General features: G+C 43.7%; 1 protein-coding gene across 1 annotated transcript in view; it reads right to left on the reverse strand.

Annotated features, from left to right (window-relative positions):
• Positions 1 to 3,015: 3,015 nt before the first annotated feature.
• LOC137528512 (inactive glycosyltransferase 25 family member 3-like) overlaps positions 3,016 to 26,348 on the reverse strand; it is a 59,467-nt gene continuing 36,134 nt past the window's right edge. Inside the window, exons 7-12 of the mRNA XM_068249818.1 lie at positions 21,180 to 21,256; positions 17,574 to 17,680; positions 15,689 to 15,821; positions 13,602 to 13,729; positions 12,322 to 12,525; positions 3,016 to 3,731 (exon numbers count right to left, since the gene is read on the reverse strand). Of these exons, the coding sequence (XP_068105919.1) occupies positions 3,494 to 3,731; positions 12,322 to 12,525; positions 13,602 to 13,729; positions 15,689 to 15,821; positions 17,574 to 17,680; positions 21,180 to 21,256 (887 nt within the window). The 3' untranslated portion in view covers positions 3,016 to 3,493. The remainder of the gene's footprint in view (positions 3,732 to 12,321; positions 12,526 to 13,601; positions 13,730 to 15,688; positions 15,822 to 17,573; positions 17,681 to 21,179; positions 21,257 to 26,348) is intronic.

Here is a 26,348-nt window from a genome sequence, read left to right on the forward strand (position 1 = left end):
TAGATCATCAGATGCATTTCTTATCTATCTGCTGCCAATCTGACGAGTGTATGAGCACCTTTATTAGCATATAATTGACCACCTTGGATGGAGAAACAGCTGGCTACAATGGACACAGATCTAGAAGAGTCTGCATGGGATCTGACTGATGGGCAACAAAACTGACACAGCAATGTAAAACAACACAAATCACCGACATAAAATAAAGTTACTGCAGTTCAAATATCCCCTCTTGCCCCACCCAGTTAAATGTTTTTGTTGTTGTTTTAAAACAGAAAGCAAGAAAACATCCCCATGCCCATTGTTAAACACTGATAGATAGAAAGCTATATATATATTGCACTATATTTACAAAAATGTTACATTATGCATTGTAAACAGCAGTCATGCCCCAATCCTTTAAATATACAATGTACAATAATAGATTTGGGTATCTGCATATAATACAAAAAGGACATCTGTCGTTGGTTACGTTTATGGCATGTTATTGTGTCTTAAAGCCCATTTTCACATATTTTACCTCCTCCAATACGCTGACCTGCTGGGGTCCATTGAGGATTCCCCTGTATCAGCCTGAGATTCTGGCTTTTCTGGCACAGACTATCCACCAGGGTGAATGGCAGTCTGGCCCCTCCCATAATCATTAGTGCTGCATCCACCTTATGTGCCACAACCACTCCCACCACAACCATGCATCTGCCATTGGCCAGAATAGAGGTGGGCATTAGTAGCTGTGACAGCCACGCCTCCTCCAATGTGGCCAAAGGGAGAACACACTGCAGGATGGCAGGCCGCTGATACCATGATGGACCTTATTCACAGGACAGAAGGGCCCACATGATGCCATTGCTGGGCCACCACATTTTTTTTTTATTTCGGGGGGAGGGGCTGGGAAGGGACAATTTTGAGGCGATGGCTAGGATTAAAAAAACTCTTCAAAGGATTTGACAAAAGAACTGTTGCTTTCTGCAACTACTAGTATATTCTATTTACATTCCAGCCAATCCAGGAAACTAACAAATAACTGCATCCTCCTTATTAGGATATCCTATAAAAAAAAGAATTTTCCCCCTATTGTGGCTGAAAGCCCCTCCTCAACTCCAAGCTGACAGGTGTAGAGTATTAGTGATGTCATCCCATCTGCTGTAACAACCTCAGGTATTTAGTTGTAAGTCCAGTTCAGGCACATTCTTTCAAATTAATTAAAGGGAACCTTAATTGCCAAAAAAAAAAAAAAAGTTTAACTTACCTGCGGCTTCTACCGGCTCCCTGCAGACGTCCTGTGCCCGCACCGGGACAAACTGATCCTCCGGTCCCCCGCCGCGAGCCAGTTTAGTTTCCGGCGACTGGTCACTGTGCCTGCGTGGCCCTGGCCAAGCGCGTCCTCGCTCACATCGCCGTCCTGTGCAGTACGACAAAATCTTGTTCTGCGCAGGTCGGCAATGGCGGCGTGAGCGAGGACGCGCAGGCACAGTGACCAGTCGGCGGAAACTAAACTGGCTCGCTGCGGGGGACTGGAGGATCAGTTTGTCCCGATGCGGGCACAGGACGTCTGCAGGGAGCCGGTAGAAGCCCCAGGTAAGTTATACGCTGTTATTTTTAGTCAATTAAGGTTTTCACATGTTAAACTGATAATGCATAAAAAACACATAATCAGTTTCATATAAGGTTCTATTAAACGGACAACTGAAAAAAAAGGAATATGGAGGCTGCCATATTTATTTCTTTTTAAGCAATACTTTAGTAAAATACTTTTAGTAATAAACCCTGAGCAAGCATGCAGCAGATCAGGTGTTTCTGACATTATTGTCAGATCTGACAAGATTAGCTGCATGTTTGTTTCTGGAATTACTCAGACACTGCTAAAGCCAAATAGATCAGCAGGGCTGCCAGGAAACTGGTATTGCTTAAAAGGAAATAAATATGGCAGCCTCCATATACCTCTCACTTGAGTTGTCCTTTAAATGAGTACAAAAATAAGCATAAACTGCGTTTGAAACTTGCAAGCTTGGACACATAAAATACCACTAGTTAATCAGATCACGCCTGCATGTCTGACCATCTTCCTAGATCCACTTCAGTACCTTGCCAGCTGCACCGAGGAAAGAGGGGTTGATAACTCTCTAGGATGATTTATGGGTCTGAGGTCTGTAGCTATACAATATATGCCCTGGTTATCGAGAACTCAGCTAACCAGCAGTCTCAGCCAACCAGCACAAATCAGTCTTCACAGTGGTGAAGGCCAACTCCGGGGGCTGTTTGTGGGCTCTGCTGTGATTAAAGGACAACTGAACTGACTGGTATATGGAGGCTACCATTTATTTCCTTTTAAACAATGCATATTGCCTAGAAGGCCTCTAATTCTTTCAGCTATAGACCCTGAACAAGCATGCAGATCAGATGTTTTTGACAACAATCTGACAAGATTAGCTGTATGCTTGTTTCAGGTGTGTGATTCAGACGCTACTGCAGCCTGCTAGATGAGCAGGGCTGCCAGGCAACTGTTTAAGAGGAATTAAAGGGGCACTTTGACGAAAAATTGTAAAATATGTGCAAACATATACAAATAAGAAGTACATTTTTTCCAGAGTAAAATGAGCCATAAATTACTTTTCGCCTATGTTGCTGTGACTTACAGTATGTAGTAGAAATCTGACAGAAGCGACAGACTAGTCCATCTCTTCATAGGGGATTCTTAGGGATTTATTTATTTTCAAAAGCACTTAGTGAATGGCAGTTGCTCTGTCCAACTGCCAAAAAACTGTGTAGGGAGCAGGGAGGCTGGGCAGCATCATTGTTTAAATCCTTTTTAGGGAATATATAGAGAATAAAAGCCTTGCTGAGATTCCCCTATGAAGAGATGGACTAGTCCAAAACCTGTCACTTCCGTCAGATTTCTACTACCTACTGTCAGTGACAGCAACATAGGAGAAAATTAATTTATGGCTCATTTTACTCTGGAAAAAATGTACTTCTTATTTGTATATGTTTGCACATATTTTACAATTTTTCGCCCTAGTGCTCCTTTAAATATGACAGCCACCATATTCATCTCACTTCAATTGTCCTTTAAAGACTGGGTTCCACAACTCCTCCAAGGTGAATTATACGGTACTTTCAGTGACTGTATTTCATCAGGTAATACAGAGTTCATGGTATGTATATAGAGTGGGGTATAGTACAGTACTAGCGCGGCCTATTTGTAACATTGAGTCTCAAGCAACCAGAAAGCTCACACATCCCGCATCAGCCGATCTCCGTCTGTAACAATAATCCTGTCAACTTTAAAAGCACCTGATAAATATATGAATTATCTTCTCTGTGACTTACAAATAACTGCTGCCTCCTATTCTGGGTCTTATGATGAGGGATCGCTCTGCCAGCAGAGGAGTTACACTACGGACATACAGAAACTCTCTCGAACTTTTGCCCTGAGTTAGGCAGGAGGAAGCAATGAAGCACCGATAAGAATTGTTTGTTTCCCGGGCGATGTTCAGAGTTCGTCTCGTGATGTGGAGCGCAGTCCGCGGTGTATCTCTCCCCTCGTGTCTTTCAGGGTTTTCTGGGAGCCGCTCCAGTCAGTCTTCACGTTGTCGTCATCCCAGAGGGTGGAGGTCTCGGTGTCGCTCTGCCAGTTGGGCTCCCCGGTGTAATGCGTCGGGTAAACCAGGAGAGGTTGGATGGAGAACACCTTCAGGTTTCGGTTTAGAAAATGGTTTTTGTACTCCTCACTGTGGGACAGAAGCGTTGGAAGTCAGTAAGATGACCAAATACATAAAAGATAAACCAAAGCATTCATCTGCTATATGCCATTCAAGTGACTTCATGTAAATTACAACCCTCATCTACATCAGAGGGACAGAACTACTAGCAGTTGTAGCACCTGCACCCAGCCACCTTTCTTAAAGTGAACTGAAAATACATTTATGAAACAATTCTGTATGGATGATAAACAGAACATTAATTACATGGAATTAAGCCTCATTTTTATTTTCAGTTTATCGGCAACATTTTTAAGATCGCTTCAGACTGTCACACTTCCTGTTTCGAATCCACACTCTGTTAAAGTGAACCCGAGGCGACGCAGGGTGAGGGTTACAGATGGAACACATCTCCCCTCCTGCAAGCAGCTTGTTGGCAATCTCAAGGGAAGAGGCTAGCTCTCCAGATCAGGCAGCTTTTTTTTTTTTATTTTATTTTTTTTACAAAAATGCCCACCTTGGAAAGGTCTTTTTTCCATCTGTGGTTGAGACAAATTCTCTGTTCCGTGTTTGTTTAGTCACATAATCCTGTCTAATTAGTTCTTATCAGCAACTGTGAATAGACTGAAGGAGAGCTCTGCCATATAGTAAGCACTGTACCAGAGACGGGAGATAGAAAATATTTATACATACCTGGGGCTACCTCCAGCCCCCTCTGGCCTGATCGCTCCCACGTCGCCGTCTTCCGCCTTCTGGATTTTTGATAACAGGTCCCATAAGTTCGTCCAATCAGCGCATGCACAGTGTGGCTGCTCGCGGCTCCCCCCTCTCGCTCCCGTGCCTGGGAGCGTTCTGCGCCAGTGCAGTAGTACTGCGCAGGACGCTTCCAGCTGCGGGATCAGGATGGGGGGGGGGGGGGGGGGGTGGGCACAGCCGGGCATGCGCAGTAAGCACCCACTAGCCAAACTTAAAAGATCCATTACAGAGGATCCAGAGGGCATGGATGTGGGAGCGAACAGGTCGGAGGGGGCTGGAGGAAGCCCAAGGTATGTATACATTTCATCTATACTTCCCGTCTCAGGTTCCCTTTAATCCTTACAACGCCTCCTACTTTAAACCAAGTAAAAAGTTCTGCTTTTTTTTTTTTTTTTTTTTTTAGGATTTGCATTAACTGTATTTCCCATAAAGGTTATCATGCTGTGGCTAATCTTTTAGAGCAGAGAGAAAGTTCTGGGTTTAGTTCCACTTTAAGCTGGAAGAGAAAGATACAATTACCCTTTGAACATTCCCGCACTTAAACCTCATTAGAAGCATTACCTCACTGTTTCACAGCTGTTTTATCCTCTATTTACTTCTTAGGAAACTAGACTGGATTTGACAAGCTGTCAACAAGCTCTTTTGCTTAGATAACAACCTAATTTTTTTAACTCTTGCTGTATTGGAAAACAGAAAAAGACTTCAGAGAATTTCTCACTAGGGCTAGAATTATATGTACCTATGTTTGTCTAATCATGTCATTTCAAGTATGTTTTAAAGCCAGGGTGTCAGGGTCACCGTTTTCCTGCTAGTATTAGGCAATGTAACTCACAGCTCTGGTTGATGTCACATACAGGGTTCTACTGAATCCTAAAGTCCCCATATTCAAAAGAGATATTAGACCAGGACAGAGGCCAGTCAGTTATTAGGAGGGGAGGATGGAGGAAGTTGGTAGTAATGACCAGGAGATTACATCACAAGGAGGCATAGCTGACATGTGAGGGACAGGCAGTGTCAGAGAGGTGTGGTCTGGGCATGAAGAACCATGGATGAGCTTCCAAACCAAAATATCCATTTAAACCTTGGGACTCACAGAGCCTTGTTTGTTTGCTATCCAAAAAGGCAAAATTTGGGAGCCCAGTATTGCCGATATTTTACCATGGCCAAACTTAACCCTATTCTAACACAGAACCATCCCACCTGACGCCTAACCTTAACCCTACACACACTACCTGCCTAATAACTACCCCCCCCCCCCCACACACACACACACACTACCTCCCTAATGCCTAAACCTAACAACCCCACTCACACTACCTACCTAAACCTAGCCCCACCTCCCACGCATAAACTAACGCCAAACCCTACCCCCCCAGCGCACAAACTACCAAACTAACGCCTGCAAAGTGGGGTGTGCATAATTATTCAGCCCCCTTTGGTCTGAGTGCAGTCAGTTGCCCATAGACATTGCCTGATGAGTGCTAATGACTAAATAGCATGCACCTGTGTGTAATCTAATGTCAGTACAAATACAGCTGCTCTGTGACGGCCTCAGAGGTTGTCTAAGAGACTATTTGGAGCAACAACACCATGAAGTCCAAAGAACACACCAGAAAGGTCAGGGATAAAGTTCTTGATAAATTTAAAGCAGGCTTAGGCTACAAAAAGATTTCAAAGCCTTGAACATCCCACGTAGCACTGTTCAAGCGATCATTCAGAAATGGAAGGAGTATGGCACAACTGTAAACCTACTGTAACGATTGGTGTCAGCAATAACTGATGTCTGGTTATTGAGTGATCTGCAGTATCACCAATAATCCAGACACTATACCTGATTATGTGGTGATCTGCAGAATCACCAATAATGCAAGTATAGCAAACAACAGGAGATAGCAAACGACAGTGCAGTGCTTGGTGCAACAGTAGTAACTGATAGGATTTGGCAATACCTCACCAGAGGAGCTGATGGGTACTATCAGTACAGGAGTCCTCACCAGAGACTAGGGCTCTCTGGTGGGGGAAGAGTAGTCAGACTAGCAAGGTCGGCAACAGACTGGCAGATACAGTACAAAATCGGAAGCCAAGAGAAGGTAGGTAAAACAGGCAGAGTCAGCAGCAGGATCAGATGGGCAGAGGCACAGAATCAATAGGCAAGAGAGAGGTCAGAAGCGAGCCAGAGTCATACACAGATAATAATAAATAAACAAGTGATAACGTAGGTAACAAACAATTCCTATCTTGTGTGAAATCCCCGGTTTCCTCCCGGATCAAAGCACACCGGAGCTATCTAAGGTCTGAGCGCTAACACAAAGTATTCGCAACAGCAGACAAGTTGCGAGTGATTCAGGAAGGCTTAAGAAGCGGAGGAGACCCTACCGCCACGCCCACTCCTATCAGCCAATGAGGAGCTGCGTGTGTCTCCTCTGACGTCAGCCGACCGGCCGGTCAGCTGACACGCCTCCTCCTCGCATAATGGTCCTGTCTGTGCGCGTGCGCACACGACAATACGACCCTATGTGCGGCTGACAGACCCGTCCTCGGCGTGCTAGAGGCCCGAGGCACGGATGACACACCAGGCAGGAAGACTAAGGCAGTTGCGGTGGTAGCACGGTTCCTCGCAGCTGCTTTCCTAATGTTTGTTACACCTACCAAGACAAGGCCGTCCACCTAAACTCACAGGCCAAACAAGGGGTGCGCTGATCAGAAATGCAGTCAAGAGGCCCATGGTGACTCTGGACGAGCAGCAGAGATCTACAGCTCAGGTGGGGGAATCTGTCCATAGGACAAGTATTAGTCGTGCACTGCACAAAGTTGGCCTTTATGGAAGAGTGGCAAGAAGAAAGCCATTGTTAACAGAAAAGCATAAGAAGTCCTGTTTGCAGTTTGCCACAAGCCATGTGGGGGACACAGCAAACATGTGGAAGAAGGTGCTCTGGTCAGATGAGACCAAAATGGAACTTTTTGGCCAAAATGCAAAACGGTATGTGTGGCGGAAAACTAACACTGCACATCACTCTGAACACACCATCCCCACTGTCAAATATTGTGGTGGCAGCATCATGCTCTGGCGGTGCTTCTCTTCAGCAGGGACAGGGAAGCTGGTCAGAGTTGATGGGAAGATGGATGGAGCCAAATACAGGGCAATATTGGAAGAAAACCTCTTGCAGTCTGCAAAAGACTTGAGACTGGGGCGGAAGTTCACCTTCCAGCAGGACAACAACCCTAAACATAAAGCCAGCAACAATGGAATGGTTTAAAACAAAACATATCCATGTGTTAAAATGGCCCAGTCAATGTCCAGATCTAAATCCAATCGAGAATCTGTGGTAAGAACTGAAAACTGCTGTTTACAAATGCTGTCCATCTAATCTGACTGAGCTTGAGCTGTTTTGCAAAGAAGAATGGGCAAGGATTTCAGTCTCTAGATGTGCAAAGCTGGAAGAGACATACCCTAAAACAGTGTTTCTCAACTTTTTTGACCCAAGTACCCCCTATCGCAATTCAGTTCCAGCTAAGTACCCCCTGAATTTAGATCAATAGACTTTGATGAAAGCCAGGCACGTGGTGGATAGAATCAATATCGCTAGCAGGGATTTAAATGCAAGCTTATTGGCTGTTGCAGTAATGAAAACTTGATTCAGCCAATAGAGTGCATTTACAGAAAGCAGGTTAAGCTGCAGAGTGCCTCTGTCACTCTGCATATGGAAAACTAAGTGCGGGGGGGGGGGGGGGGGGGGGGTAGGGGAGCAACGCCGCGGGATGACGCTGATCAGAACTGATCAGGTTGCTGCTGATGTGTCTGCTCTGCCCTTCAAATTATGCTGCCGCACATGCAAATTAGCAAAAGGACACATCCAGGCTAAAAAATAAACAAAATTGACTTACCTCGGGCTTCTTCCAGCTTCTGGCAGCCGTCTTGTGCCCTCACCGCAGCTCCACTCCCCGCCAGTGTCCCGGGCTCCCCTCTGGTATCAGAGGCCTAGTCGCGCTCCACCATGCATCTCATGTAGTCGTGCTGACATCATCCGGACTGTACAGTGCAGGCGCAGTAGTTCTGCGTCTGCACAGTAAAATCCAGATGATCAGTGCGACTCCATGAATCACACATTGGAGCACAAGTAGATGCTGACCTGGCAAGATTGGCATCTGCACCGGAAGAGACCGGGAGCCACCGGAGCTGCGGCGAGGGCACAGGACAGCTGCCAGGGGCTGGAGGAAGCCCCAGGTAAGATGATTTTTGTTTTTTTTAGCCTGGACCTTCCCTTGCGGAAAATCATGTGACTTCTTACAGGGCTTTTTAACACATGTGCAGATGAAGTCATTTTAAGCTGCCCCCTAGTACTATGCACACTGCAGCACTTCCATATACTGTACAGTGCCAGAGTGCAGGTGCTGCAGTAATGAAAAACTGTAGTGGTGACTTGCGATACATGCTCTGCCCAGCGCGATCCTGGACTTGTTTCACGGAGTTCACCCCCAGCATCCTTCCTCTTATCTCTGTCTATTAGAGACAGATCTGCAGAATCATTGTGCTTGATCAGATGTCCTTTGAAGTATGCAGCCAGCGTGGGCTGTGACATGCCTCTGCCTCCCCTCCCCCTTACAGGCTGTTCGCTCCTTTCCTTTCAGTGAAAAAAGTTTATCGTTACCAGCCCAGCTCCCACAGTACGAAACTCCTTGTGCTTTTTACTGCTGTCATTCAGAGAGTTCCGTTCATAGTGCGGACTAAGCACGCCTGACCTTACTCTGCACTGGGAGGGCAGCTCTGAGTCTGCAGAAGCACAAGCTCAGCTGAGCTGCTGTAGCCTGTTTGATTGTTCTGCCACTTACAAAATGAGGAAGTGATTTGTGCGCATGTCAGGGCAGCATTGAGGCAGCACAATCTGACATTACACGGTGCAGTTTCTGTGCAGAGCGCGGCTGGCAGACCAGATATCAGTAAGCCAGTGCAGCTCTGCTGCGTACCCCTGACTGTGGTCTTGCGTACCCCCTGGGGTACGCGAACCACGTGTTGAGAACCTCTGCCCTAAAAGACTGGCAGCTGTAATTGCAACAAAAGGTGGTTCTACAAAGTATTGACTCAGGGGGGCTGAATAATTACGCATGACCCACTTTGCAATTATTGATTTGTAAAAAAATGTTTGGAATTATGTATGATTTTCGTCCCACTTCTCATGTGTAAACCACTTGTGTTTGTGGCAGTAATATGACAAAATGTGGAAAACTTCAAGGGGGCAGAATACTTTTGCAAACCACTGTATATACACACACACACACACATACACTAGTGACCTAAGCTCGTTTAAAAATGTGCTCTAGTTCTGTCACTGCCGCGCGTGCACGCACCCGACCGCCGCGCACGCACGCACCCGCAGCACTGACACAGAGACAGGGCGCAGGGACACTTGCCTTTTATTAGGTAGGATATACACATATTCTGAATTCACTATCCTTTCAGAAAACATTACTTTTGCTTGTTAGTACCCAGATCACGGATGAAAATATTTGGCACTTAACAGCGGATAGATTTTAATAAATCTAGTCCAGGTCTGCAGGAACAATTATTGATAAGCCCAGAATGGCTTCCTAACTAATGATGCAATTATATAATGCATTCATCGTTGTGGTCCCCAGACAAGATCTGGGAACCTCCTGATTGCCCATGGTCTACAGTGGCCCCTACACCACGTATGCCATACCTAATGTCTCTCCATCCCCGTGTGAAAGCTTTACTTACAGTGGTGTGAAAAACTATTTGCCCCCTTCCTGATTTCTTATTCTTTTGCATGTTTGTCACACTTAAATGTTTCTGCTCATCAAAAACTGTTAACTATTAGTCAAAGATAACATAATTGAACACAAAATGCAGTTTTATATGATGGTTTTTATTATTTAGTGAGAAAAAAACCCTCAAAACCTACATGGCCCTGTGTGAAAAAGAAATTGCCCCCTGAACCTAATAACTGGTTGGGCCACCCTTAGCAGCAATAACTGCAATCAAGCGTTTGCGATAACTTGCAACGAGTCTTTTACAGTGCTCTGGAGGAATTTTGGCCCACTCATCTTTGCAAAATTGTTGTAATTCAGTTTTATTTGAGGGTTTTCTAGCATGAACTGCCTTTTTAAGGTCATGCCACAACATCTCAATAGGATTCAGGTCAGGACTTTGACTAAGCCACTCCAAAGTCTTCATTTTGTTTTTCTTCAGCCATTCAGAGGTGGATTTGCTGGTGTGTTTTGGGTCATTGTCCTGCTGCAGCACCCAAGGTCGCTTCAGCTTGAGTTGACAAACAGATGGCCGGACATTCTCCTTCAGGATTTTTTGGTAGACAGTAGAATTCATGGTTCCATCTATCACAGCAAGCCTTCCAGGTCCTGAAGCAGCAAAACAACCCCAGACCATCACACTACCGCCACCATATTTTACTGTTGGTATGATGTTCTTTTGCTGAAATGCTGTGTTACTTCTACGCCAGATGTAACGGCACAAGCACCTTCCAAAAAGTTCAACTTTTGTCTCGTCGGTCTACAAGGTATTTTCTCAAAAGTCTTGGTAATCATTGAGATGTTTTTTAGCAAAATTGAGACGAGCCTTAATGTTCTTTTTGCTTAAAAGTGGTTTGCGCCTTGGATATCTGCCATGCAGGCCGATTTTGCCCAGTCTCTTTCTTATGGTGGAGTCGTGAACACTGACCTTAATTGAGGCAAGTGAGGCCTGCAGTTCTTTAGATGTTGTCCTGGGGTCTTTTGTGGCCTCTCGGATGAGTTTTCTCTGCGCTCTTGGGGTAATTTTGGTCGGCCGGCCACTCCTGATAAGGTTCATCACTGTTCCATGTTTTTGCCATTTGTGGATAATGGCTCTCACTGTGGTTCGCTGGAGTCCCAAAGCTTTAGAAATGGCTTTATAACCTTTACCAGACTTATAGATCTCAATTACAGTACTTTTGTTCTCATTTGTTCCTATATTTCTTTGGATCTTCGCATGATGTCTAGCGTTTGAGGGGCTTTTGGTCTACTTCTCTGTGTCAGATAGCTCCTATTTAAGTGATTTCTTGATTGAAACAGGTGTGGCAGTAATCAGGCCTGGGGGTAACTACAGAAATTGAACTCAGGTGTGATAAACCACAGTTAAGTAAATTTTTTAACAAGGGGGGCAATCACTTTTGCACACATGGCCATGTAGATTTTGAGTTTTTTTTCTCAATAAATAATAAAAACCATCATTTAAAACTGCATTTTGTGTTCAATGATGTTATTTTTGACTAACAGTTAACAGTTTTTGATGAGCAGAAACATTTAAGTGTGACAAACATGCAAAAGAATAAGAAATCAGGAAGGGGGCAAATAGTTTTTCACACCACTGTATATGACTTGTGAATCTGGTAGGAGGCCTGCTCCATATCATGCTTCCTGTGAGTGCCCCTTCTACATCCTAGTCACAGACAGAAACAGGAAGTGACAGAGCACATACAGCTGAGCTGGTGTACAGTGTACACAGTATACAGGCTGCTGTGGTGAAATGTTTCTAAGCAACAGACAGTCAAGAGCTTCTCACACTACTGGCAACTCAACAACAAATTATTATAGTAAGGAATGTTCATCATGGTGTCCTCACCAGCAAGATGGCGGCTGCTGGTAGCAGAAATAAGCAAATACATCCTGACCTGTCTGTCATTTCAAGATGCAGAGGTCACAGGTGTTAAAAAAATATATTAAAAAAAAGACCCACAAAAAACCCACATCTCCCCCACACTGCTACAAACAAAATCCCGATTGTCTCAGGATTGCAATCTATTCTACACCACTTACTATTTTACAATGATACACTAGTGTGATGATAACAGCAAGGCAACACATAACTTACTTTGGATGAGTGTCAGCCATGATGGGAAGGAATTCATCCACAGGCATCATCTTGGATAATGGCTCTGCACTCAGCAGCTTCTGCGCCCCCTGCAGGGAGATCATATAGCACAGCGTCCAGTAGGAGTAATCTGCTATTACCAGGTTCCGAATACCATTCACCGGCTGCTCTGGATCCGTAGTGACTTGTTTCCTCCCAATGTATCTGTCAGAAGACATAGGGTCAGCCGGGATATTACCACTGAACATGTCAGGAGTGACAGCAGTTTGAAAGCACGATAGCACAGTGATAAGTCAATCAGTATCAGCTCACAGAGCCTCAAGTAACCGTAAAGTAAACTGGGACATCCGAGGTGAAAATAAACTGATAAGAAAAACAATATCTGTCGTCCTCCTCCTAAAAATGACTTTTTTAGCTATCCCACAGTTTTATTTTATATATTTAGATCTAGTTTTTAAATTTTTACTGTTTCATTGTCTCTGCTCATTGACACCTTCACCGAAGTATGCCAGAGCTCAAATGTATGAATTATTAACCCTTTTTATCTTTTTCCTGCTCTCAGAAGCCATTTACTGACAGGGAAGTATTTTATGGCTGTAATTACTTATCAGTGAGGGTTACACTATAGTCTGACCCAGTCCCGACCGGGGCAAAAACTGTCACTTGCATACCTGATGTTTAACTCTTTCAGGCAGAAAAGGAACACAGCATAGTTATTTGTGTGCTAGGCACTGTACATACACATGTCTATCTCATGTCACATCGGTTGTCCTTTAAGTTAAACAAACCTATCAAGAAACCCCCCCCCCCCCCAAGCTAGGGTCATAAATAGTGTTGGATTTTAGGAGGACAGCTAGCATTCACTTTCCTATGGGGGGGGGGAGCTCCACCTTGTCTGACCTTGTGCAGCTAGTGCACGCAATGATGTCACACGTCCTTGGCCACCAAAATGTATGCTGAGAGATGTAGTTCATTAACCCCCTTGCCGGTCCAATTTCCGCGGCAAGGGGGCAGCACAGCACTTTTTTTTTTTAATTCTTTTAAAAATCATGTAGCGAGCCCAGGGAAGTTGGCTGCTTGCAGCTGCTAATTCGGCCTAGTGTTTTTCTTATCAGCTAATTGTTTTACTGCCTTCTAATAGCAGAGTTGCCTTCCCTTTAATTAATGAGCTCTTCTGGCTAGGTACATACAGTTTAGGCCTTGAGTTTAGACCTGTCTGTTCTGTTGCAGTGAATATGCCTCACATGTATATGCAGTAAGCCAGTTAGCTGAAGTCTTACATCAAGTCCCAGTCGAGATTTGTTGTGCGGATCTCATCAAGCAGACGCATCACCTTCCGTTTGAAAAAAGTTCCAAACCGTACATCATCTTCAAACACCAGAGTCACCTGCAGCTGCATGTCCACAATCTAACAGCGGAAAAAGCACAGAAGTTGTACAAACTGGGTAAATTCACACGGCTACAGCAGAAAGTTACCATATTCTTGATTATAACAGAACTAGGTTGAATCAGACCCACATTGCTCCCCAAACCATAATGCAATCGTAATCAATGTAAGCAATTTTTCACCATGAAGAAATCTTGGGTGTGCTTATATCCAGCTCCTATACTGCCCATGGGCCACTTAATGACAATGTTAACCACTTCAGGACCAAATGAATTTTCACATATCAGCACTGCTCCCGTTCATTCGCCAATAACTTTATTACTACTAATCACACCTAAATGATCTATATATTGTTTTCTTCAGGACCAATTAGGCTTTTAGCGTGTGATACGTTTGTTTAGTAATTACCTTATTTTCAATGCATTTTAAAGGGAAAAGTAGAGGAAAAAAAAAACTGGAAAACACACTGTTTCTACATTTACCTCCATTATAGCTTTACAATAAACAGTGCTAACTATAAGTTTAACCCACTACCGTAATTTTATTTGCTTATTCATCCTGGCTATAACAACATTGAGATTATGTTCCCAGCACAATGTATGCTGACAATATTGTATTTGAAAATAAAGGTGTCTTTTTTTCTCTTTTTCGATTTTTGTTTTTTCATTGTACACTATCGATGATCATAAGACCTTATTTGCAAAAATAATAGTAATATACCCTCGTGGCATACATACAGTATTTAAAAAGCCAAGTTTCAAAGGTAATGATAAATGTTGTTTCTTTCATATTCTGTCACTTTGTTTCATTTTACAAGTCTTTTATTTAGATACAGAATATGCAAAAATGTAATTGCCTTTGATTCCCAGTTTGTGACTAAAAAGAATACACAAGACATGGGCCTCAACCCTAAAACTTTCTAAACTCTATTCTACTACTTATTACGGTTAAAATGTTACTACATATGTCTCTTGCAGTTTTGCTAAAACTTTCCCAAATTTGATCATAATTTAGAAAATGACTTTTTTTTTTTATGTTGGATTGAGTTTGTCCGTACCTATTTTTCTATGCGATGTGAGTCCAAGCTTTAAGACACACCAAAATGTATTCTACAACTTGTCTCGATTAAAATGATACCATATGCGCCTCATTTAGAAACAAACTGATGGTGCAGTCTCCACAAATACACTGGACGTTTACAAACGTCCAGTTGTCATTGAGTGGTTAAAGGTGCCCATACATCAGAAGGTGTATGCGCAGATCGACCAAGAGAAAGATCTCTCTCTGATCGAATCTAAACAGAGAGAGTTCTGTTGCCTGCCCACACACCGCAGTCCATGTTCCCCTGCAGTGCCCAATGCAGCATACTTTACCTGTCCGTCGCTGGTTCCAGGCTCCGCCCGCATACACGTCACACACACATCCACTAAACGCCTGCAACCACGTGGGGCGCGTGTATGCGGCCGGAGCCATCGACGGAAAAGTAAAGTTTACTGCAGCACCAGGGATGAACATTTTACATTGGAGACAGCGCCGGGGGTTCTGTCGCACATCCTGATATCGCATGCTGTTACCGCCCCGTGCCCGATCAAGCAAGTCGGCCGTGCATTCTGTCCAATTGATACATGCGACCAATGTCGATTTTCATCCGATTATAATAATTTAATTGGATGGTCGATCGGCCACCAAGTCGCCTAATGTATGGCCACCTTTAGTAGGAAACAGACAGACTCTAAATTCATATTAATGGAGAGGAGGTCTACTGAAAAGTAGAGTTGGAGGCCAGGACTGAAGACTAGCACATGGTGTGAACAAATAAAGACCTGGCTGTTTGGGTCACTAGGCCCCCTTGTGGCTTACAGGTGTAGATGAGGGGGGAGCAGGGCTAACAGTGGCATTTCTGATTATCACGCTTTTCAGAATGTAGGTGTCCTTTCAAAAGAATAAATAAACTGAAAAGTCACCTAAATGTATATGTACCTGTTGCCAGATCTTGTAATGGCTCAGGAAACAGCCCACCTCCCCTTTGGTGAGAGTCCGACCGGAGAAGGGATCGTAAAATCCTGGTAGTAGATTCACACCCATACGCTTGATGTCACTGCTGTTCAGGGAGCTGGAGTGGTTAAAAAGGTAAACATTAAGGGGAAACTCTGTGTTGGGTTAACGCTGAACTAGGTGTGGCTGTACATGGGAGGTGAACAAGCATTTGGCATTCTAACATAGCTCCAGCTGCAAACAGTGCAACCTGCATGAACAAAAACACTCACTGCAAAGGTTAAAGTGGTCTGAAACTCCGACATAACATTCAATAAAAATGGTTTTCCTACTTTTTATCACTCATACAGTTATCATATTTGCTTTTGTTCATAAGTAATATTGTCTGTTTACAAATTACAAGTTTACAAAGTGTAGTTTATCTTGCCCTGCAAGCTGGCATTGTATTTTATTCAAACTGATTTTTATTATATATGAACATCTTCTAATGAGCTTTTCTGAACTGTGTGTGCTTGAAGCACAGAGAGCTTCACAGAAAGCTCCTTTTCACTTGTTACACTGTGTTTACACACATGTATCAACATTGGAATGTAAACAAAGATACTGTTATCTCCAGTTTGGATGTGGATTTGAAGCTGAATAGCAGGACAAAGGGCTTTGTTTAACCATTTCAGTGATGTTCTGCTTAAAAAAATTCTGGGATAGTAGCTTTCAAGCTGCGAGGAACCACTTAGAGCAAAGTAGAAATGCTGGCTTTCAGACCACTTTAAGAAAGTTGCCTGGTTCACACTGTGAGCAATTGCGCACAGTTTGCTGATCGACAGCGATCGGCAAAGCGCTACAGCAGTGTAACCCTGTGAGGGTGTTCTCACTGCAGCATTTTGGTTTTTAGAAAATAGAAAACATGCTGCCTGTACCACTTTTAGAACATTTTTTCTTAAAGAATTCCTTTAAACGTCGCTCTGAAAATCACTTTGCAAACTCGCAATCACTAAGCAATTGCGTTTTGTAGTGTGAACTAGGCCGCACTGAGATAGGAGGGATTTTTTCCAAGTATGCATACAGGTACTCAACATCCCTGCAAAAGTATGACACCTCCACTGTGCAGACCTATGTGTCATTACAGTATACCAACCAAGGGTGTGAAGGGAGCAAGAAGTTTTACTTCCTGTTTTGTGCAGACTTGCATACCAATAAAGTAAAAAAAAAGACAGAAGAGAATTCTAGGTACCTTGATTAAAACTGTCTACTGTTGCCATGGTTTCCAGCAAGTTCCCTAAAAAGGTACAGCAGTTGCAGACTGAGGTTGACATTAAATGGCATTCAGTTAGGAAATTAATTGTATAATGATGATGTATGTTACATAGATTGTTGTACTAACATGAATAGCCATTTAAAGGAAAACTGAGGTGAAAATAAACTGATGTGATAAACAATTGTAACAATCCACATTCATTGAAGTATGCCAGAGCTAAAATCTATAAACTATTGACCATTTTTATCTCTTTCCTGCTCTCAGAATCCATTTACTGCCAGCAAAGTGATTTATGACTAATTCCTTATCAGTGAGTGTTACGCTAGTCTAACCAGGTCCCGGACTGACAAAAACTGTCACTTACATATGTGATTCTTAACTCTTTCAGACATAAAAAGTAAAAAAATGAAGCACAGCATAGTTATTTGCATGCTTGGCACTGTACATATGCATGTCTTTCTCATCATGTCACCTTGGTTGTCCTTCAAGTAATGATGAGATACCAGATGCATTCCAACTAGGGAAGATTTTGATATTATCTGCAGCCCTGACTTGGTTCCTCCCAAAGGACGGTGAGGAGGACATTGTAATCAGCATATATAACACAGAGCTCACCTTCCATCCACAGCATCAACCACTTGGCAGGAGATGTCCATTTCGTGCAGCGAGCGCAGCATTCTCTCCCTCCGCTCAGGGCGACGGAGCAGATTAATGAGGAAAATCTGAAAAGAAACTAATCATTATAGCTAACAGGTACAATGCTGAGATGTTTTCAGACAATGAGCTAAACTGGACCGATCTACAGAAGAAGGAAGAAATCCCAACACAGCAGGAAGTTTACATGAAAACTCAGCAAGCCTATGTTACAGCAGGATGAGCAGGAAAGCAGCCATGCAAGGGTCGAGTTCGGCAGACTTGAGCAGTTTATAAACCTTGTCAGTGACTTGTTTACGTCAATCTTGCTAATAAAGAATCTTCTCAACCATTATTCCTCCCTCCCCATAACAAGAACAACCAGTATGCCTCCCTCCCCATAACAAGAACAACCATTATGCCTCCCTCCCCATAACAAGAACAACCATTATGCCTCCCTCCCCATAACAAGAACAACCATTATGCCTCCCTCCCCATATCAAGTGCAACCATTATGCCTCCCTCCCCATAACAAGAACAACCATTATGCCTCCCTCCCCATAACAAGAACAACCATTATGCCTCCCTCCCCATAACAAGAACAACCATTATGCCTCCCTCCCCATATCAAGTGCAACCATTATACCTCCCTCCCCATATCAAGAACAACCATTATGCCTCCCTCCCCATATCAAGTGCAACCATTATGCCTCCTTCCCCACAACAAGAGCAACCATTATGCCTCCCTCCCCATAACAAAAACAACCATTATGCCTCCCTCCCCATATCAAGTGCAACCATTATGCCTCCCTCCCCATATCAAGAACAACCATTATGCCTCCCTCCCCATATCAAGTGCAACCATTATGCCTCCCTCCCCATATCAAGAACAACCATTATGCCTCCCTCCCCATAACAAGAACAACCATTATGCCTCCCTGCCCATAACAATAACAACCATTATGCCTCCCTCCCCATAACAAGAACAACCATTATGCCTCCCTCCCCATATCAAGTGCAACCATTATGCCTCCTTCCCCATAACAAGAACAACCATTATGCCTCCCTCCCCATAACAAGAACAACCATTATGCCTCCCTCCCCATATCAAGTGCAACCATTATGCCTCCCTCCCAATAACAAGAACAACCATTATGCCTCCCTCCCCATACCAAGAACAACCATTATGCCTCCCTCCCCATAACAAGAACAACCATTATGCCTCCCTCTCCATAACAAGAACAACCATTATGCCTCCCTCCCCATATCAAGTGCAACCAGTATGCCTCCCTCCCCATAACAAGAACAACCATTATGCCTCCCTCCCCATAACAAGAACAACCATTATGCCTCCCTCCCCATAACAAGAACAACCATTATGCCTCCCTCCCCATATCAAGTGCAACCATTATGCCTCCCTCCCCATAACAAGAACAACCATTATGCCTCCCTCCCCATAACAAGAACAACCATTATGCCTCCCTCCCCATAACAAGAACAACCATTATGCCTCCCTCCTCATAACAAGAACAACCATTATGCCTCCCTCCCCATATCAAGTGCAACCATTATGCCTCCCTCCCCATATCAAGTGCAACCATTATGCCTCCCTCCCCATATCAAGTGCAACCATTATGCCTTCCTCCCCATAATAAGAACAGCCATTGTGCCTCCCTCCCCATAACAAGAAAAACCATTGTGCCTCCCTCCCCATATCAAATGCAACCAGTATGCCTCCCTCCCCATAACAACAGCAACAATCATGTCCCCCTCTCCATAATAGGTGCAACCATTATGCCCCCCTCCCCATAACAAGTGCAACAATTATGCCTCCCCATAACAAATGTAACCATTATGCCTCCCTCTCCATAACAAGAGCAACCATTATTCCTCCCTTCCCATAACAACAGCAGCAATCATGTCTAACTCCCCATTATAAGTGCAACCATTATGCCTCCCTCCCCATATCAAGTGCATCCATTATGCCTCCCTCTCCATAACAACAGCAACCATCATGCCTCCATTCCTATAACAACTACAATCATATTGCCCATAACAGGTGTCGTCATCACCGGGCGGTCGATACTAATATATTCCATTTACCGAGCACAGATTGTTGGCCTGATGAGGTGAGACTTTTGGGCGCACGAAACGCGTTGCCTTTTTAAGCTTTATAATTATTTTATTCTCTTGGGAGCCTCTCCTCCTCTGTGGTTTGTGTACACTACCCCTCCTAAGGGAGGACTTCCGCGAGCCTCCGGGTATCCTTTTTCTGGAGTGCAACCGACGTACTCTTGTCCATACCCACCTGGAGACCACAAGCGTCGATTGGATGGTTGCCCAGATATGCAACCCACCTTTATGAGTACCACAGTCTTTGAGCTGCTTGTCACAATCAATTTCTGAACATACTACATCATTTGGGCACCCGGTGTCTGTGTTTTTTTCATAAGTTGTACCTTATCCACTACTCTGACTCCCTATAACAAGCACAGCCTTCATGTTCCCCTTCTAGCAGGCAAAGTTATAAACTCTTTCTATAGAAAGTACAGCCACGATGTCCTCCACATAACATGTATCGCCATCATGTACCCCCTATAACAAGCACAGCCAATATGCTCCTTACCCTAGTACTGCCATGATAAGATGTATGTTATCCATTTGACAAGCATACCCATTAGACCCCCTCATAGCAAGGGCAGCCATATCACCCTCTACAACAAAACAAAGCCAGTATGTCCCTCTACAACAAGTACACAATATAACATGTACGGACATTAGGTCCCCTGGAAGGAGCGCCACTACAATTTCTCTCCGATAACAAACAAAGCCATAATGTCGCCCACAACGCAAACATTCATAATGCCCACTTCTAACGAATGTACACCCCACATCACACAACAAGCTTTGAGAGCAGGGATGGATGCAAAAGCACCAGTGAGAAGCAGCAAACAGCAGGCTGATGGGCAAAGCAGAGAAAAGGTTTGTGTGAAGACTGGCAGAAAGATCTTCAATGGTGCATCAACAGATCCACAGGTTCTAATAATCTAGTCATACCCAGAGTCCACTTGGGAACATTTTGGTCCCAGAGCCTTCTGTCATGCTGCCCCTACGTTTTGGAACTCCTTACCTCAACAGATCAGGACAGCTCCATCGCTGGACGTGTTTAAATCCAGACTGAAAACCCACCTGTTCAGTCTGGCATTTGCAGAAATATAACTTTTGTTGTGTGAATACTTCATCCTACTACTAATTTCTGAATCTGAGAGAGCCTAAGCGCTTTGAGTCCTATGGGAGAAAAGCGCCATAGAAATGTTATTGTATTGTATTGTAACTGCTACTCACATAATGAATTGCGATAAGGGAGTAATTATGGTTTGCATTGTCTGGCCGGTATTGACTGCTCTGTGGCTAGCAGAAAAGTACGGGATGCAAATCTACTTGGATAAGTGTACAACTACTCAGTTAAAGAGTCCCTGTCTTTAGATTGTGATCCCGTTAGTGGTGTGCATTGTTCGGTGTACTCTGTAAAGTGTTGTGTAACACATGTCAATGGCAAATATATAATGATAATAATTAAGAAGTTACCTCATCCAACCCCATTTTGTCTGGATTTCTCTGGGGAGGAGACAAATACTGGGAAGAACTGAACGCGCGGCCATCCACTGCAAGGAAAGGGAGGGTAATATTAATATAGCATTTATAATGACTTTACCATTATCTTAATGTTTTACAAAAGGAAGACACTGCTAAACTCTCCATTTGTTTATCCTTCACTTTCTACTGTTGTTCGTGTCCTATAGTCTAGAATTATTGCGTTTTTACTTACTTTTAGACTATTTGTTACAGAGTAATGATTGAGAAAACATATTAAAAATCAGCTCTACAGCCTGAAAACTGAATAAGGCAGGATAGGGAATATTCTAGGAAAAAATTAATCTTGAAAACAATATTTATATATTAAAATCACAAATAAGAATTAACGTCGTAGCACAAAATTACAAAAAAGTTGTAATGCACAATAATGCTACGTTAACGTTGCAAACAGTAGGTACAGTGAAGCATAAGGCAATGAAAAGTATGCTTCCCTGTATCTGTTGATGTGTGCGTTTAGAGGTAACACACAACGCAAAGCTAATGTTGCACTTTGAACGTCGCATAGCCTTAAAGAGAACCCGAGGTGTGTTTAAAGAATGTTATCTGCATACAGAGGCTGGATCTGCCTATACAGCCCAGCCTCTGTTGCTATCCCAAACCCCAGTAAGGTCCCCCTGCACTCTGCAATCCCTCATAAATCACAGCCATGCTGTGAGGCTGTGTTTACATCTGTAGTGTCAGTCTCAGCTGCTCCCCCGCCTCCTGCATAGCTCCGGTCCCTGCCACCGTCCCTTCCCTCCAATCAGCAGGGAGGGAAGGGATGCAGGCGGGGACCGGAGTTCTGCAGGAGGCGGGGAGAGCAGCAGACTGACACTATAGAGATAAACACAGCCAGCTCTGACAAGCTGTTTGTCAGCAGCGTGGCTGTGATTTATGAGAGAGTGCAGGGGGACCTTAGGGGGGGTTGGGATAGCAACAGAGGCTGGGCTGTATAGGCAGATCCATCCTATGTATGCAGATAATATTCTTCAAACCCACCTCGGGTTCTCTTTAAAGGGACACTTAAGTCAAACAAAGAAAATGAGTTTTACTCACCTAGGGCTTCCAATAGCCCCCTGCAGCTGTCCGGTGCCCTCGCTGTCTCCCTCCGATCCTCCTGGTCCCGCCGGCAGCCACTTCCTGTTTCGGTGACAGGAGCTGACAGGCTGGGGACGCGAGTGATTCTTCGCGTTCCCAGACACATTAGCACCCTCTATGCTGCTATATGGTATAGGATATATGCTATAGCAGCATAGATGGCGCTATTGTGGCCAGGAACGCGAAGAATCACTCGCTTCCCCAGCCTGTCAGCTCATGTCACCGAAACAGGAAGTGGCTGCCGGCGGGGCCAGGAGGATCGGAGGGAGACAGCGAGGGCACCGGACAGCTGCAGGGGGCTATTGGAAGCCCCAGGTGAGTAAAACTCATTTTTTTTTTTTACTTAAGTGTCCCTTTAACAATGCAGTGCAGTAAACAGTGTTATATTACTTTTATAACGTGAGACCATAACGTCCCACTGTGAAAATAGAAAAACCTATAAAAGATGACTCCACCTAAATACAGCGTGCAGAAATGGAAACACCAATTTTTTTTAACTGACAGATATACTTTGACTGTTTGGCGTACTTATAATGAAGTGTACAAAAAAAAAATGAAAGTGCAATAATCTATCCCTGTAACCCAACCGGTTATAGCTCACTGCTAAAGAGTTGTTACCCATCCCTTTTATACTGTTTTTATAGAGTACTATATTGTCATAGTGCACTTCTTTTGCTCTTGATATTGTTATCTGTATAACTTATAATCCAAGCCAGACCATAAATGCATGATGCATTGCCTAGAAATGGATGAATAACCTCCCCTTCCTTATATAAAGCTGTATTTACTGCAAACGCTCCCTGCAAGGAGCAAATGTCTTCAGAAACTCATGCAAGGTACGCACGATGCAATTTTCTGACAGATTTATTATCAGATCGATTATTTCCAACGGGTCCAATCTGATATCCAATCGGTTTTCCGTTCCCCCCTATGGAAAATCGATCGGACCTGTTGGAAATAATCGATCTGACAGTAAATCTGTCAGAAAATTGCATCGAGTGTACCTAGCATTAGAGAAATACCTTGTACACTGTTGTCTCTTTTAAGTAATTAAACTATTTGCTACAAAAAGAAAAAGAAATGCTGAAATCCTGATAACATTGTCACAGAAATAAAAAGAAATCGAGGGGGATAAATTACTTTCAGGGTGGCGAGGGGTAACCCCCCCCCCCCAAAAAAAAAAAAAAACTGTATATGCCATGGCTCAAAATACCGTATTGTACATTTAACAGTGAACCAGAGACTAAGCACCCTCATGTATTTTACCATATGTATCAGTGGGAACATTAGAGAAAACACCTACCCTGCTCTGTTTCATCCTTCACTGCTCAGCCTGCTTCTTATCAGCCCTGATAAAATCCCCGACTGAGCATTCAGTCTGGCTTTGCTCAGGAATCATTATAGCTGAGTCATTATAACAAAGCCAGAAGGGGGCAGGCTTGGGCTTGAAAAGACATCAGAGAACACAGACTCAGCTATAATGATTCCTGAGCAAAGCCAGACTGAATTCTCAGTCAGGGATTTCATCAGGGCTGATTAGAAGCAGGCTGAGCAGTGAAAAATGAAGCAGAGAGCAGGGTAGGTGTTTTCTCTAATGTTCCCACTGATATATTTGGTAAAATACATGAGGGTGCTTCATGCCTGGTTCACTTTAAGGACTGTGGTCTTAACCCCCCCCCCCCCCCCCCCGTCACCAGGCCACTGTAGCTTTAAGGCCAAGCTGCAGGGCCGTACAACTTAGCACACAAGTGATCCCCCCCCCTTTTCTGCCCAACAACAGAGCTCTCTGTTGGTGGGCAAGGAACGCTCCCAGGATGTTTATTTTTTCATTGTAAATACTTATTTTATTATTTTCTTAATAAATATGCCTTTTTTAATACTTTTTTTATCCCTCCCTCCCTCCCCCAGCCAGCCAATCTGTGTGCTCAGCTGTCATAGGCTTCAGCCTATGACAGCGGATCACTTTTTTGCCTCCCAGGGGGACAGCCGTGTGACACGGCTGTCCCCAGTACAGCGCTGCTGTAGATCGCAGCGATGTATAATCTTAATAGATGGCGGTTTTGCCGTCTAACAGTCTACTAGCTGCAATCGCCACTGGGAGGCTGATGGTGGAGTGGAGCTCCTGCAATCTCCGCCCGCAACCATTCATGCCAATGGGCGTGGAGTGGTCCTGGGGCTGCCGCGCTGCTCATGCCAATCGGCGTGGAGCAGTCACTAAGTAGTTAAAGGGTATAAAATCAATAATAATTCTAAAATTTGTATAGCGCTTTTCTCTTGTCGGACTCAGGGTGCTTGAGAGACAGCCACTAGGGCATGCTCAATAGGCCACCCTGCAGCACTAAACGTAGTTTACACTTCAAATCGCTAATTAATTGTCATTTTCCACGTAATTTTCAGAACAGGAATATGTGTTTTTGCACATTTCTTTAACAAAAATTGCTCTAAAAATGTTACAGGCAGCACGGTTTTTCGATTTTCTCAAAATGCTGCGGTGAGAACACCTCATAGGGTGACACTGCTGTAGCGCATTGCCGATCCCTGGCGATTGACAAACTGAGTGCAATCACTCACAGTGCGAACCAACCCTCAGGGAGTCTTACCCAAGAATTCTTTACTGAATAGGTACGGGAAGAGCCGATGATTTGAAACCAGGTAATGCAAATAAAATTGCATTATTGATTAGGGCTCTATTTTTAAGACCATGTAAGAACACCTAGGCGAGACTAGCTACAGTGGTGCGTTACCGTGTAACAGCCGCATTATATTGCACTGCAATGCCCCACCTATGCTGCGTTGTAGCTGAGGGCAATTGATTCAGTGTAACCCCTCCCTAACACTTTAACCCATTCGCGTTCCGTTGTTTTCACTTGAGAAATGTTCACCTCCCATTCATTAGCTTATTACTTTATCACTACTTATCACAATGAACTGATCTATATCTTGTTTTTTCCGCCACCAATTAGGCTTTCTTTGGGGGGTACATTTTGCTAAGAGCCACTTTACTGTAAATGCATTTTAACAGGAAGAATAAGAAAAAAACCGAAAAAATCATTATTTCTCAGTTTTCAGCCATTATAGTTTTAAAATAATACATGCCTCCATAATTAAAACTCACGTATTGTATTTGCCCATATGTCCCGGTTATTACACCGTTAAAATTATGTCCCTATAACAATGTATGGCGACAATATTTTATTTGGAAATAAAGGTGCATTTTTTCCGTTTTGCATCGATCACTATTTACAAGTTTAAAATAAAAAAAAAAAAATAGAAATATTTCATCTTTACATTGATATTTAAAAAGTTTAGACCCTTAGGTAAATATTTACATGTTTTTTGTTTTTTTTATTGTAATGGTTTTGTTTTTTTATATTAAACATTTTATTTGGGTATTTTTGGGAGGGTGGGATGTAAACCATAGTTTTATAATGCAATTGTGTGTTGTTTTTAATTTTTTTTACTTTTAGTTGTAGTTTTACTTTTTGGCCACAAGATGGCGGCCATGAGTTTGTTTACATGACGTCACTCTAAGCGTAACACACGCTTAGAGTGACGCAGGGGGGAGGCAACAGCCAGAAAAAGCACAGCTTCCGAGAGAAGCTGTCGCTTTTTCAGCGGGGGAGAGAAATCAGTGATCGGGCACCATAGCCCGATTCACTGATTGCCTGGCTAACGCGTGCACGCGCGCGATCGGCCACGGAACCAAAATAGGTTAAAGAGTAACTGTCGGGCATAAAATCAAAAATCAATTCCTTGTTTTTATCTGGTAAACAAGTAGTAAGGATGCTAACCAGGCAATCCAAAAGGTAAAATCTCTATTTCTTTTCTTGTTGATAAATGATCATTCCCCAGTTTACCTGACTCTTATTTGGTACACACAAAATTTGGTAAACAAAAAGGAAGTTGCAGGGCATGCTGGGTTGTCCTTTTTTGCTTCACTACTTGCCCTCAGACTTAAACTAAGGCAGCCTGATTGGCTAAAGCCTCTTTCCCTCCTGTTTTCCCCTCCCACATCTCTATTCC

This window comes from Hyperolius riggenbachi, chromosome 8, assembly GCF_040937935.1.
Source record: "Hyperolius riggenbachi isolate aHypRig1 chromosome 8, aHypRig1.pri, whole genome shotgun sequence".
NCBI classification, from domain to species: domain Eukaryota; kingdom Metazoa; phylum Chordata; class Amphibia; order Anura; family Hyperoliidae; genus Hyperolius; species Hyperolius riggenbachi.